The following is a 15446-nucleotide window of genomic DNA, read 5'->3' as shown; positions in this document are numbered from 1 at the left end:
GAGGGGAAAATGGTCCACACCAGATTGTCCTTCTAAGCCCAAACCATCTGGTATGTTTTTACCATATGTGCAATTAAAAAAAAAAAAAAAAGCCTAGGAAAAGGGGATTTTTTTTTTCTTTTTTGCCTTACTGTTGATCTGGACAGGGAACTGGAAAGATTCTCTAAGCCCAGAGGGCTTGTGCACTGTCTGTAAGGTTAACTTAAAATTACTAATTACCAAGGTTTATCTAACAGCTCTTCAGTAAAGGGGTGGCCGATCTAAGCCAAACAGCAGTGTGACTTATCAAAATTAATCAGTGTTCCCAATCTTTCACTACCTTGGGTCCTTCCTCTTTTTCCCCAGCATGCATAGTCAAATGGCTGCATTGGGTCATCTTTTGGCCACTGGACACAAATGCAATGCAGTCACTTCTCCTGTGTTTGGCAAAGAAAAAATTGGAAGAAAAGTCAGATGCATTTTCTTTTCATTTGGTTTACAACTTATTGTTATGTATAAATTATTAGAATCCGTAGCTTCTATTTTTTTTTAATTGTTACAGTTATTAGTTGGCCCGTAGATAGATCTCTGAGTAGGACATGGTACATCGTCCTTCTTCCGAGTCTGTGATGCTCCTCGTATAAGGCTGCAGGACTAAAAGATGCAATGAGGAAGGACATCGGGACTATTCAGTGCTGGATCAGATTCCTGGTACTGGTCTAGTTCCATGCAGGACCAGTTCCCAGCATCTCCTCCTGCGGTGGGAGAAGTGAGTAAGGCAACTTCAGGAATCTTCATTGATCATAGCCTACCAGGCATCTCGGCCCTGGGCAGTGTGTGCAGTTTGCTCCTGGAGGTGAATGTCAAGGTGCCTCTTGACAGCCCAAACCTCATTCTTTGCTGTTGAGCAAGCATTTCGATTCTGTTTCTGAAAACAGTCCTGCTCAATGGGGAATGTAGCTACATTTGTGACTGCCCTTCTGAGCACACTTTAAAATCCTCTCCACAAACCTGATACAATATGTTCACTGCAAAACAATTAACCAGGGAAGACTTGCTTTGGGTAAGAAGACACTTCTGGGTTCTGCGGGGACCCATGCTTACAAAACGGTTATTCTTGTGTCTGCTGTGGAACAAAAGCTATTTTAATGTTCTCTGCATTTCTCCCTTTCTAGTTGGCCCACACATTGGGCGTTACTGTGGACAGAAGACCCCAGGTCGGATCCGTTCCTCATCAGGCATTCTCTCCATGGTTTTTTATACCGACAGCGCGATCGCAAAAGAAGGCTTCTCAGCAAACTACAGTGTCTTGCAGAGCAGTGTCTCAGAAGGTCAGTATTTATTCATCTTGCAAAGCACTGTGGGAAACACTCCATATTCTTCCTCCTCACACCCCTTGTGGCCACAGGAAACACTAAAGAAATATTTGGTGAATTGGAGTGCCTAGTATTTGTTTTTCTCTTTTAAATGGTTATGAACATCAATAGGAAGAACTATTTGGTGTGCCTTCTTAAGAAAATCGTGGATGAGAAGGCTGCTTCTAAGCCTCTGAAATCATGGGAGAAAGTAGGAAACGGCAAAACAGTGACCTGAAACAATGAACTAGAGCCAGACCTCTTGTCTGGTACCCTTGAATGTATATCGGGCTGAGAATCATACAGAGACCGGCATCGATCAGAAGTGATAGGAACACATCTGTGGTGGTTTATTGACAGGAAGTCTTACAAGATAGATACTGACACATGATGGTTTGGGTCATGAAGACCCAGAATGGAAGCCATTTTGTTTTTCTTTCTTATATGAATAGAAGTGGATATTCGGGTGAAACAAGCATGTTTCGACTTCTGTTCTAACTTTCCTCAAAAGAAAGAGAAGGTAGTATGTTTCACATCTTATTAAAATATGCAATTCAGCCAACTCAAATCTTCTTCAAAGCTTACGTGGGGTTCAGCTCTTTCAAGAGCCTAAGGAAAACATCAGAAAAAAACAATGAATGTGTGATTCAACATGTCTAGCTGTCAGGTTGGAAAGTAACCTAGTGAAGAGGACAGAGGATGTTTGAAAACCTGTCCTACAGGCTAGTCTCTTTTTTACCAGGAAAATAAAAATGCCAATTAAATTACAAAATCATATTTGTACTTAATTCGATCAATTAACTTACGCATCTCTGTATCTATAAATATTTTTGTATTACAAATAACAAACCTAACCTTAAAAGCATGAAACTGGTGAAAGAAAACCTTTTAAGCCCTATAACTTGATCTGTTATGACAGAAAATTCAGAAAATGTGAAAGTTTGATTGAGATTTTTCTTGATGGTTGAGAATCTTTCATCTCTAAAACTTTTTTTTCCACCTTATTACTTTAGATTCACATTTCCTAAGGTTGATTATTCATCTCCTTTTATCATATTTCATATCAATGTCATATTTCATTGTTTCACTGAGTATATGAGGCCTAATGGAATACATGATTCATGACTCACAGTCCTCACTGTGAGCATTATTATTTTATGTTGTAAAGCGATGGTCCTCTTTGGGACCATATGATCCTGCAGTTTACTTCTGACGGATACTCCCACGTTTTAATGATATAAACTAGGGGCAGGAGGCATGAGAAAGAAGAGAGTCAAGGAGAGGTGACCCGGGTGTCAAATAAAAGGAATCTGAAAAACAGAGAGTAAGATCTGCTGTCCACCTAATATGGATTATAACATAGACATAAAGTCTTTTTCATTTTATTAGATATTGAAAGAATTAGTAAAATTTCATTTAAATATAGCTTCTATATTAAACTTTGAACGTAACTAAGAATTCCCATCATTTCCTAATAAATTTCTGATGGTATTTCTGTCAAGCTAGATCCAGTGAGGAAAATAATCACTATGAGATCTTTTTAGCCTTGCTTTTAAAAATTATTACCATTATTACAATTACTGTCACATACCAGTGCTGCATCCCAGTAAGTCCCTCACTGTCATCTTCTGTAAGATACTCTGTGAACATCAAAATGACTGTTTTCATCTGCCAAGTTATAAAAAGAAATATGCATCTCAGGTCCCTTTTGTTTTGATGACTTTCGGCCCTTTTTCTTCCCCTTCAGATTTCAAATGTATGGAAGCTCTGGGCATGGAATCGGGGGAGATTCATTCTGACCAAATCACAGCTTCTTCCCAGTATAGCACCAATTGGTCTGCGGAACGCTCCCGCCTCAACTACCCTGAGAACGGGTGGACTCCCGGGGAAGATTCCTACAAAGAGTGGATTCAGGTATGTGGCACGAGACTCAGCACACACAGGGCTGAACATTTAGGTCATCTAGAAAGGTTGTTGACCTAAAGCAGCACCATTCCAAACGCCTTCAAAAGGAAGAGTGTATGCACTCTGCAGAATCACCCCGTCACCACAATCGGGGAGAAGCAGGCCCGGTGGAGGTCCCCGAAGATGCATTTATTTTCGCAGATACTTACATACAAGTCTTCAGAGAATTTGAGCACAGATGTCTCACTTCGGTAACAACTAAAAGATCTGATTTTTCCCCACGACTACACATTCTCTATTCATACGCTTCCTCCGTCAACACATTTTTATTTCCTTGATGAAATACATTAGTTCTGGTCGACCTGCATGAAGTAATTGCATCTAAGTATAAGGCTTCTTATTTATTTGTTTATTCTTAGTAGAAGAAGGAAGAAAGGGGTTGAGGCTTACTTTTCCTACAGGGACACATAATACATGCCCAAGGAAGCAGTCTTTGTGGATTCCGTATATACAGATATGTATGAAATGAACACATCTGTATCCTTATTAGGATGTTGCTTCTGCTGCACTCCCTTTGCCCTAGCACTCCCTTCCCTGCCCTTGTCTTGCATTCCCCGGGACTTCCGCCCCTGCACCGCGTCTCCCCGGCCCCCCACTCATCCCTGGCACCACTCCTACTGCCTCAGCTTGTCCAGCCTTGATGTCTGGATACACCCACCCACGGCTTGACGCTCATGTTCTTGACTTTTTCACCCACTGTCAAATGAAACATCCCTATCAGGCTGTGGGGGTTAAACTGTGGGCAAATTATACAGAGTTATTTGCTGAAGGATCCAGGCTTCCTTTTCAGAGAGTAGGCAAAGCTTGTCTTACCACTCATTGCTGGATATATAAAAATGACTAATTCCCAGAGAGAGTTTCTAAGCAAGAAAAAACCCCACGATGATTAATCCCCTACTTTCTACATCTATGGCTGCTTCAGTCTTTTGAACACAAATACCAGATTTTGTTTTACTTTGAAAAGGTCAATATTAGTTTAACATACACTTAAAGTGAAATGGCCTATTACAGGAGACTGAACTCCTGCTAACCTCTAAATGATAACTCCGAGAAACGTGTCGAGGGTGAGAAAAGATGAGACTTTCACCTGAGGTTTGCTGAATCCAGCTCTAGATTAAGTCAGAAATTAAATGAATTTGCCTATGTCAAAACAGCTCTTGGTAAGTTATTTTTCCACATCCCCAAACCAACAAACAGTTCCATATGATTGACAGACGTGCCTCTAGAGGAGAGCTTGCATTTTGCAACGGTAAGCATCTTTGCATGGTAACGTGGTCCTATTCTTGGTAATGTGGAGAGTGCCAGATAATTTAGGGACAGGGGTCTCGCGAGCGTTCTGAAATTGCAGCTGTAGCAATTCTTCTGTGCAGGGCAATTCTGTGTCAGGACAAACATCGAGACAAAATGGGCTCTCAAAAAGCATTTGTCAACAGGACAGGTTTCCCATCATGCTCAAGAATTAGGCAGAAGAAAATAATCTGAACGGCCCAACTCTTTCTACCAAAGCATAGAAAGCAGTGGTTAGGAGAAGCTAGGTAACCCAAACCCCCACAATGAAGTTTAGTTCAAGCTCAAGCTTCTTGCCTTCTTCATCTCCCGTCGGCTGGGGGTCTGCTCCACATCTCACCCCAGGACCGGGACAGAGAGAGTGGCGGTCATCTCAAAGGTTGCTTGTCACCAAGCAGAGGGAAAAACAGCACGGCCGTCGCGCTAGCTCTTAAGTTCCCCTCGAAGAACACTTCCACCACTTTCATTGCCAAAGCACGTCCCACGGCCACACTTAGCTGCTGAAAGGCACCACTTTAGGGCGTGCTGGAGGAAGCAGTGCTAGAAATTTGGTGAACAGTCTGAATGACAATTGTGCTATTCATAGAATAGTTGCCGTTTATTAAGTGTTTACTATGGGACCCGACTTCAGCTGAGTACTTGACATATTTGCTTTTAATCCTCCCAGCAATCCCTGGAAGGAGGTGCAATTATCCTCATTTTAAAAATGAGGACACTGAGGTTCAGAGAGATTAGTAAATGCCCAAGGTCAGAGTGAATGACCAGACTTGGAAGCAGGGTCTGTCAGACTCCCAATGCCTGCTTCTTTAGGCTTCGGTCTGCTCTGTCTTTATCATTTGTATAAAAGGTGTGTCTTGTGACACAACTCCCTTTATGCTTTTCCTCGGGAGAAGACACACCTAGATGAGTTGGGTGCTTACTATTTCTAAACCTAGAATTCAATGCCTTTATTCCTCTCCATCCCTATGGAAGATGAATGTCAGAGAAGCTTAGCATCAGTGCACCTTGAGGTAAAATTATCTTTTGTTCCTTCTGGAGCTCAGCAGGCTCATTTCCATGCTTGTTGTGTCTGCGTACATGGTAGGGGTTCTTATCATTCACCCATCACCTAATTATGAATAATTTCATATGTTTTCAGCTTTTCTGAAACTCCTTGGAAGGGGTTGGCTTGTTGTTTTCTCTGGGTAGATGTTTTAAATTAACCAACAAGTAAAGCATAATTGAGGCAGAGGGCGGGAAGCTCTTACCTCTACTCACAGGAACGTTAACGCACATACATTCCCATTGATATGCACATCAGTATGCCCAGGGTATTTGTTTCCTTTTTCCACTTTTTCACATTTTTGCATGAAATATACCCCCACAAAACATGTTGCTGTAGCAACAAGGACAAACACTTGCATGTGTTAAGTTAATAAGGCAGTACTGGAAGCTGACTTTCCTTCAAGACAGGAACAGTCTTTGGTTGCCATTGTTTTCTCTAGGAAATTACTGAGTGACATAAGAAAACAATGCGTCGTTAACCATGGGTATGAACGTCCACCTTTGGGGCTTCCTGTGAGATCTGTTGTCTGCCAGAAAGCTAAAAACAAGTCAAGAAGCAATTTAGTGGGAAGGGGCGTAAGGGAAGTCCCGGCTCGGAGCTTTATGGTCATATCCTGCTTGAAAGGCCACTTCATATCCTGAGCAGCTAAAACCTCTTAATTGTCCACGGCAGAGTTAATCACACTGTGAAATTTGCCCATGGTTTTCAGGGTATCCCATTCTGTCATGTTCTTCGAGCTGCTTATCTTATTGTTAATTTCATCTTTTTCTCCCTTTGGTTTCTGGTTAAACAATCAAGGATTCATAGTAGAGACCCAGGATATCAGTGGGGCTCTAACAAGTCTTCATTTTCGAACACCTCCTTTAGAGCCCAAGCCATTAACCTCCTTGAAGCCAAGTTTCCTTCCCTGTAAAAATAAAGGCTTCTCCATTCAAGCTCTAGCAGTTCATGATACTGTGAATCTCGGAGAAATGCAATCTCTGTTTTCTTCCCCTCCCTGCATACTAAGTGCATAGTGTACTGTCTGTCCAGGGAGCATGTTCTCATGGATCCTAAGTGTAGCCATTCACACACAAAACAGAATTTAATTCGTTAATTATTTCAATGTTTTATTAATGATAGTGTTCACCACACTGTAAACAGATTTATCCTTCTCGCTTTAATTAAAGCTCCTGGGAGCGCTTTCCTCAAAACAACTGTGACTTTTCCCTGATTAAAATGCCAGGAGACAAGGGGGGGTGGGAAATGCAAGAGATATAATGCCTGAATGGGATATGAACTTTGTTGATCCAAAGACATAAAAATGGCGCTAGGGACTAATCGATTACCACACCCCCCTACACTGACTTTGGAAATAGAATTACTTGATAAACCAACTCAGGCTGGAACTGCACTCTTGTCCAAATTTGGGGGCATTGTCTTTTGTGAGAAAATTTTGGGTACTAGATTATTTATGTTCTCACTTATTCCAGAGAAGCAGAAAGCGAAAGCCATTGGCTCCTAAACCCTATCCTGTTCAGTTTGGTAAGACAGTGCTCATGGAGTAAACACACGGGAGAAGGAAGCCTCAGGAAGACACTTTGCAGCTCTAAGAATACATCAGCAAGCCCCCGGAGCAAAAGTTGCCCTCTCTTTCCAATGCATTTCCTAGCACAGATGTTCATTCTGAGGTATGAGGAGGAGGAATGTTCCAGAAGAGAGGAGGTAGTGCTCACTTCATAAGGAAGCTTGTTTCTGTGTTTTCCTTTTGCCTTATGTGTATATCTCTTGGATAATATTCCACAGTTTCTAAAGGAAGGAACTCTTAAAGCAGGCATGAGCAGCAAAAGGCCTTAGTGTGGAAAGGAGATAGAACTGAGTCAGAACACGCCCATAACAGCTCACGCACATTCCGTCATGGTCACTCACTGGCAACCGCAGCATCAAAGACAGTAGGTGCCCTTGATCACGTTCAATATGAGAAAGTGGTCAAATCCAGGAGGCCTTTAGGTGTCTTTGTGGATTTTAAAATTCATTGTACGACGTGTTCTAACAACAAAACATGCTTCTAAAGCACATTTCCTTTCCTAAAGCACCTTTTTGGACACATCCCATTTTCGTCTTCAAATGTACATTAAGTAGACCAAAGAGTCACATCCCCATCTTCATGTGAGAGAAGCGAGGCTCAGAGAAGTTCAATAATTCATGAGTCCCAATGTGGGGACAAGATGCGGCTTGTGGGAAAGCTCAGGCTTACACAGTGGAATTGGACTTCCTTCCTCAGACTTGAGAACAGAGTCAGTGGGCAAAGAGAGATCTGGAAGGCAGACAGCAGCTGAATCACCACTTGTGGTCAGGCCTGACACAGGGCCAGCGTGCAGCTGGCCTTTGTGTAGCTCTCTGGTCATTCGAATTCTGAGTCTTTTTACCTTACACTGCCTCAAATGAGGTAAGAGGGGCAATTCTCCCACTCCCCTTCTCCAGAGAAAAACTACAGAGCCTTTGAAGTTGTGGGGCCTTCAGGTTCCAGAGGAGACTGTCATTCAAGTAACCGGGTTCCTAGAACCCCCAGCCCCAGGAGCTTTCCTCTGTGCAAGGAGGCTCACTGTCCGAGACGCTCCCAATACCCCTCCAAGGCTGTGAGCTGTGTCTCCCAGTAACTTCCAGAGTGGCTCCGTCATCACTCAAAAATGGAATTAACAGTTACAGCTTACTGAGACCAGAGACAAAAATTAATTTAATGGCATGGGCTTTATTTCAGGAGCTAAGGAGGGGCCAGCTGGATGCCCTGTAAGTAACAAATGGAATAAAATAACTCATGAATTCTTGAAAATATTCCCCCTGACATGTGGAATTATTACACATTTTTAGCAAATCTTAGGTTGGAGAAGTGCTCATTCAATGAGAAGAATTCGTTATTTGGAACCCTAGTTTTTATCTTTAAAGTTAGTTGTCTTCCAAAATTAAAAGTAGAAAGTGGAGTCGTTTATCTTAAAGCTTTAGAATGTCATTTATTTTAACAAGTTCCATATATAATTTTCTTTCCTTTCAAACTTTCTGGAAACATCTTTTGTTCTCATAATAATGTGTTGGCTTTGGAACAGGTATCCCCAATGAAACAGTTTTTGATTTTTCATTCAATTGGGAGTTTTTAGCACGTTTATTATCTGTAACGTTGTATTCAAAATTGGTTCCATGTGCTAAATTGACTAATCCAGAACATATATTAAGCCAGGTTATCCTGATTGTAAACTTGCTGCTTATAAACCAGACACTTTAGAGGGTGTATTATCTCATTCAGATCATTAGTAAATTGCTGAAATTGCAATAAAATGATCCTTTATAAGTGTGTAACTCGAGAACCGGCAAAAATAGCTTACTGGGTTACCCAAATGTGGAAATGTAATGTTGGCAAATTTAGGGAAAATACAGCTGTTCAACTGAACGTTGATTCCCCAGGTGTGCTCTGTGTGTGTGTGTGTGTGTGTGTGTGTGTGTGTGTATTGCAACTAATATTAATATGCTATTTTAGCTAAAACATTGATCTGGAAGAGAGACAATTTGCTTTTTTAAAAATCCACCAGGTAAGCCTTTGGTTGTCTTACCGGATTCTGCAGTGACCTCTACTTCCTGCATAAAACGAATGCTTCACGTCCTATCCTTAGTGCATCGTAGGTCTGTTTTCGGTGACTAGGTTCCACCCAGGAAGTCCCTGTTCCAAAAATTCTCTCTCGAGGAACTTTTCCTAATGCTTTCTCTGGTACCTTGTTTTCTCGTGGTATAGAAAGTCATTTGAAGGAAATACATATAGGAAATGCATATAGGGATAGATGAAATTCAAAGTTTTTTGCTGCTTTAAAGGTGGGTATGATTTAGGGAATATAGATAAGCATATGACATAATTATGTAGATATTTTTAACTGATTGTTTTGTCATTTAGAAAATACCAGGACGATTTTAACCATTTAGATTAAGTCAACTACTTACTTCAGTTTTAAAAATCAGTCAGATGATTTTACTAATTAGTATTTCTTATCCACACACCTAAAAGAAAATGTATGACATTTAAAGAAACCTCTTCGATTTTTATGATGAAACATCGCTGGAAAGACAATATTGAAAGAACCACACCTGTTCAGCTAGAATTACACTTAAAATAGATTAATTTGCATACCATACACATTCCATTTTGCTTACCATTTTGGTTCCTTATTATTTTATGCTAGTGTTTATTTGGAACCAAAATTCATAGTTATATTCTTGAGAAGAACTGTTTTCTTCCCAGGATAGCTCAACTTTAAGCATAAGACTAAAAGCAGAGGCAAACGTCATCTTGTCTGAATTCCTTATACTGCATAGGTCCAGAGGTTAAGCGATTGGCAAGACCACGGAGCAAGTTAATGATAGAACCTGGACTAGAATCCTAATAGCCTTGCTGTCACTGCTTTGTTGCAGCTCGGGTGTACTAATATGCAAAAATGGATTTGGTTCCCTCTTGAAGATGGTATCCTGATGACTATTTATATACCTGCTCAGTTACTGATTGGTAAATGATGTCTATCAACTTGAACAGTCACTGCAGAAGCTTTAACTTAAACCAATGACTGGATTGTGTCTAGAGCAGGGTTCCTTGGCCTGGACAATACTGACATTTTAGAGTAGATATTCTTCAAGATAAGGCTATCTTGGGGGTTACAGGATTTTTAGCAGGATGCTTGACTCAGTAGAAGTCAGTAACACACACACACACACACACACACACACACACACCTCTCTCGATTTTGATGACCAAAAATATCTCCAGGCATTGTCAAATATCCTAAGGGAGGGGAAAAATCATCCTTGGTTGAAAGCCACTGATGTAGAAGACACCGTAAGTCCTAATCAAGTCATTTTTTAAATAATAAGGTTGATCACTATTTTGAAAGAAAAAGTAAACTGGTTGCTTGGCTGTTTTTTGTCACTTTTCAACCTCTTTTCATAGATATCATTTGAACAGAATCATAGTTCTTTTGTTTTCCAAAAATATTAATGCATCTGTTTACCTTATGCAGGAAAATAGCATCATAAACCTCCTTGCTTATTTATCTTGAGCTTCACTATTTTTAGCTTTTAAAAGTGAACTGTTTTTAGCTAAATATATACAGATGCGATTTTAAAATACCACAGCCTGGGCTTCCAAATGTACTGATAAGGATTGGATTAAAGAAAGGAAACACAAGGATAAAAATCACAAGTCATCATTAACAAGATTTAGGAAAAATAAGACTGAAATGAGTTCCTCCACACCTGGATGTCGTGTGTCACTGACCTCTGTGGACAAATTTTAATTTTTTTGCAGTATGTAAATCAAATGTGTGTGTGTGTGTGTGTGTGTGTGTGTGTGTGTGTGTGTGTTTTCACTTCCAAGGTAAAGGAGAGTAAGGAAGTGTGTTTGAAAAGCTTGTCTATTGCTTATTACCTTATCTTTTCATGGGAAAAATACTATTAAGTTTCCAGTTTTGTAACCTAAACAACAACACATTAAGAGCTATCAATTACCCACCAGTTTCATATCTGTGGACCAATAAGAAGGCAACGTTGATGGTTTCACATCTGTTTTGGGTGAAAGGCTGTTCCTGTCTGTGGTATTTAAAATTTAAAGAACTTCTGTTATTATACAATTGGGAATCCTCAGGGAGTAAAATGTTAATGAAATCCATAACATGCCCAGATTTTATGATAGCAGTTTTAAGAAATTCCTTTGGTGGGGTTTGTTGATTTCTGTCCCAGTGGTAATAATTGTACCTTTTACAGAGTGCATTAATGTTCACGTTTAGGAGCAATGCCTACGCTTAGGCAGTGTGTAATGTAACACACGAACTCCTAAGCTTTAAATAACTTTCATATCGTAATTTGAAAGCCCCAGAGCGAAAAATGCATGTTCTTCAGAACTGGCACAACCCACAGTTTAAAACTTGTCCAGCATGTTTGAAGCAACCTCCCGCAAAGGTGAAAAGGTACAGCCTGGAAATTCCAAAGCCAGGATGGGGATGGGTCTCCCATGCCCTCATGAAGTTCTCATTTAATGCACCATTTGAAAGCTCCACATCAAAATGGCAATTTTGATACACATCGAAATGACAATAAGGGATGTTGACCGGCAATAGGGACAGAAACCCATACTTTTTTCCTTTCTCCACTCCCACCCCGCCCCCAGCTTTCAAATATCATTCAATTCTATGTTCAGATAAAGAGGAAAGTAGATTAAATAAAAAATGCTCCCTACATCCCAACAGTAATAAAATGCATTATGCTTTTATATTTCCAGCTATTGAACAGATTAAGCAATTGAGATTAATCGCACATGTTACGACTCAGAATAATCATATACATACTTGGCAAGTGATGTGAAGGTTTGTTTTGGTTGTTTTTGTGGGGTTTTTGTTTTTTTGTTTTAGGGTGTTTTTTTTTAAATTTTGTTAAGTTTTTATTTATTTTTTTAAATTTCTTTTTAGCGTCCCAGAATTCTTTGTTTATGTACCGCACCCAGTGCTCCATGCGATACGTGCCCTCCATAATACCCACCACCGGGCTCACCCAACCTCCCACCCCCTCGCCCCTCCGAAACCCTCAGATTGTTTTTCAGAGTCCATAGTCTCTCATGTTTCGTCTCCCCCTCCAATTTCTGTTTTGGGTGTTTGTTTGTTTGTTTGTTTGTTTTAACTCTCTGCCATAAGGGGTTACAAAGGCCATTTATGACCCTCTTCTATTTGCCTTTCTTCAGAAGGATGAAGTGTTAATTTTACCAAAGATTTATTTTCTTACAATTCTAATGCTTCAGATTTCTACCTACATTTTCTCGATTTTAGGTGAAAAATAGATAAGCCCCTTTATTCTTTCAGCAAGCCTGAGAAGGGCTATAGATAAAATTCTTCAGGTGATGGGTGATTGGACCAGACAGCTTCTGATGTCTTTTCAAGCATTTAAGATTCTGTGATTGTATTAAAACTAAATGTACTTTATCAGCTGGTGCCCTGGGCTTGCCTAAATGAGAGCATAAATATAGGAAGCATAACGGGAATTCATTTTAAATACTACTGATGATCGTGGGAGGCAGCACAAAGCAAAAATTTACTTTTGATTAAAAAGATTTACTCTCCTTAGATCAAGTAATTGTTTAGGATGGCCTCGCCATGAAGCTTCTCTGAGGATTTCACACAGAAAGTCCACTCGTGGGTCCTGTTTTCCTCAGTTCTTTGGTACCAGCTTGCAGGGGTGCAGAGACCACTGGGGGTATAAGATGAAGCCCAGAGAATTCTTTCGTGTCTCTTCAGTCTTTGAAGAGCTCTCGGTAAGGTGTAGGCTCACCGGCCATGACAGATTGTTCACACCTTCAAGTCCTGCCGATACCCAGTCTTTCTTTCCTTAAGGAGACTGAAGACCACATGCAATTCTAAGGCTGTGATAGGTCATAGTAGCCAAAAAAAGTGAAAAAGAGAAGCAGCCCTGGGATCCTGGATGAAGCTGTAGGATGAAGGACATTATAACCGTCTTACGCCTCTCAGACTTAATGTATTTACTCTGGGCTAAAGCTGATGCTACTGGATCCATTTCCGAAGTGAGAAAGACCGGGACCCAGGTAGACACCCAACCTTATGGCCATAGGTACAAGAAATCAGACAGAGCCTTCCGTTTGAGAATCTGGAAATGAAACATAAAATTTGCAGTGGGAAGTACTCATGATAATAGAAAGATGCAAGAACATCATGAAACGTGAAATACTGAAGAAAATAGTTTTGATATTTTAGGAGGTACACCAAGCTCATGTGGAGAAGGGAAAATATTTTCTTAAGTTCCCAATCTTAAAAAATGAAGATACAGCATGCAGGATTTTCCTGGCCTAATAATTTAAATCTTTTAAAAAACCCAGACTGCTCTCAGTCAGCAGCATTCTACCGCACACATATCACACTATTTCTGTAGTTTGGATGTACGTTTCCAAATATTGCATTCATTTATAAGGATGTTGTTATTTATTCAGAAATCTCCAGTGCCAAGATGGCAGAAATTCATTTATTTAACAATTCGATTTCCATGTAAAGAAAAACCAGTCAATACATTTGTGCATTTAACATTATACTTCCTCTCCAACAACCACGAGGAAATAAATGAATCTCATTTATTGCGACAAATATGGAAGGCATCTTATATGATCTCCATCTACACATTCCTGTGTTCTCTGGGCAGTTAGACCAAAAGGAGAAGGAGGCAGGAATAGGTAATTTGAGGCTTCTATATCTCCTAAAATTCAACTGTGATTATCAACTTCTGTAATATAATAATCCAGCCCCCTTAGTCTAAGAACATGGCTGCTTTCAAGAAGAATTTACATGAGCATGTTTATCTACTTACCTTTCTTTAAAGTGTATAGGTTTATAATATCCTTCTGTGTCATATACAATTCATCTGAATTAAAATCTTTTGTCGAAAGTAATTCAAACAGATTACAAACCAGCTCATTCCATTTCTTTTTAAATACTGGCAATTTTATTAAACCATGCAAAGTGATGTGTTCTTATCCTTAACTTGCATCTAGAAGTGTAGTAACAGGATGTCTGGGTGGCTCAGTCAATTGGACATGGGCCTTTGGCTTGGTTCATGATCCCAGGGTCCTGGGATCGAGTCCTACATCGGGCTCCCTGCTCAGTGGGGTCTGCTTCTCTCTCTATGCTTCCTCCCTGCTCATAATCTCGATCTCTCTATCTCTATCTCTCAAATAAATATATAAAATAAAATAAAATATTTAAAAAAATAAACAAAAGTATAGTAACAATGGGATAGGATTCTTACTGTCCTGAAAACCTGCAAGGTTAATATGAAGGGAATGCTTTCTTTGCATTTCCAAATATGTGCCTCAGCTCCCTTTTTTTCTGTCAAGAGGCACTCTCCCACATACCACACACACACACACACACACACACACACACACACACACAAACAAAACAGTGTACCCATGTTCACCAAGAAAGCATTTCACCTCTTGTCACCTCCGAGGATGTGGCTGAAATAGGTGTACCCAACCACGTGTTAAGAATGGTTCCAGTGGATAAATGCAAGTCACAGCTTCCATTGTGTTAAGGACTTTAGGCGATGCTGGGGGACAAATAACACGATATGCTTAATGTAACATCTGTGCTCATTCTCCTGTGGTTTGAAAGTAGTCGCACAGATGCATTTTTCCCATTGTGTGACCCAGGCTGAAATGCATGAAATTAATATAGATAGATTTTTTTTTTCACACCACATTGGGAAAGCAAAGCAGCATATCTTCAGAGCATAGAATGATGCTGTGCTTTGTCCCTTTCTTCCAAGAGGACCCTGGAAATCCCTAATCATTACATAACATTTCCCCTTTCCTTGTTTTCATTTCCCACCTCCAACACAGAGCTGGTCAGTCCAAAACTGCAGAACAACAGTTGTGAATTGTAATTGCAAACAATTCTCTTAAAGAGTAAAAAAAAAAAAAAAAAAAAAAAAATTTAATGCACTATTTCAAGGCTTTTCCTACCCACCTTCTAAATGATCTTCAAAAAAATATCAGTATACACTTCCTGGCCGAATGGTCAGCTTGCAACAGGGAAAACACCATTGACCAAAGAGTAAATCGTGAAGTTCATTTCATCCGCTCTCAGGAATGACTGGCATCCCTTCGGAGACTGAGTGTTTACACGCATTCTCGGACAGCCAGCTGTACCTAGACAGCCTGTTCTTTGTCTCCTCCGTTCTTGTCTCGGGGGCAGCATTCATTATAACCTTAGGCGGATGACCGACTTTAATCTCAATAATCCCATCAG

At 40.2% G+C, this 15446-nt stretch overlaps 1 protein-coding gene and 1 long non-coding RNA gene across 5 annotated transcripts in view; one reads left to right on the top strand and one right to left on the bottom strand.

The window, feature by feature from the left end:
* NRP1 (neuropilin 1) overlaps window positions 1-15446 on the top strand; it is a 136051-nt gene that overhangs the window by 66505 nt on the left and 54100 nt on the right. For all 4 annotated transcript variants that reach the window (XM_059184223.1, XM_059184224.1, XM_059184220.1 and 1 more), the window contains exons 5-6: window positions 1155-1310; window positions 3082-3248. In XM_059184223.1, the coding sequence (XP_059040206.1) occupies window positions 1155-1310; window positions 3082-3248 (323 nt within the window). The remainder of the gene's footprint in view (window positions 1-1154; window positions 1311-3081; window positions 3249-15446) is intronic.
* Window positions 1661-3760, bottom strand: LOC131838309 (uncharacterized). The gene is made up of 3 exons (XR_009356555.1): window positions 3449-3760; window positions 2926-3002; window positions 1661-1943 (listed from the first exon to the last, which is right to left on the bottom strand). It is a non-coding gene; the product is annotated as an uncharacterized LOC131838309 (long non-coding RNA).

The sequence above is a fragment of the Mustela lutreola genome, chromosome 8 (assembly GCF_030435805.1).
Source record: "Mustela lutreola isolate mMusLut2 chromosome 8, mMusLut2.pri, whole genome shotgun sequence".
In the NCBI taxonomy this organism is placed as follows: Eukaryota; Metazoa; Chordata; class Mammalia; order Carnivora; family Mustelidae; genus Mustela; species Mustela lutreola.
This window is presented reverse-complemented; position numbering and strand designations above follow the sequence as displayed.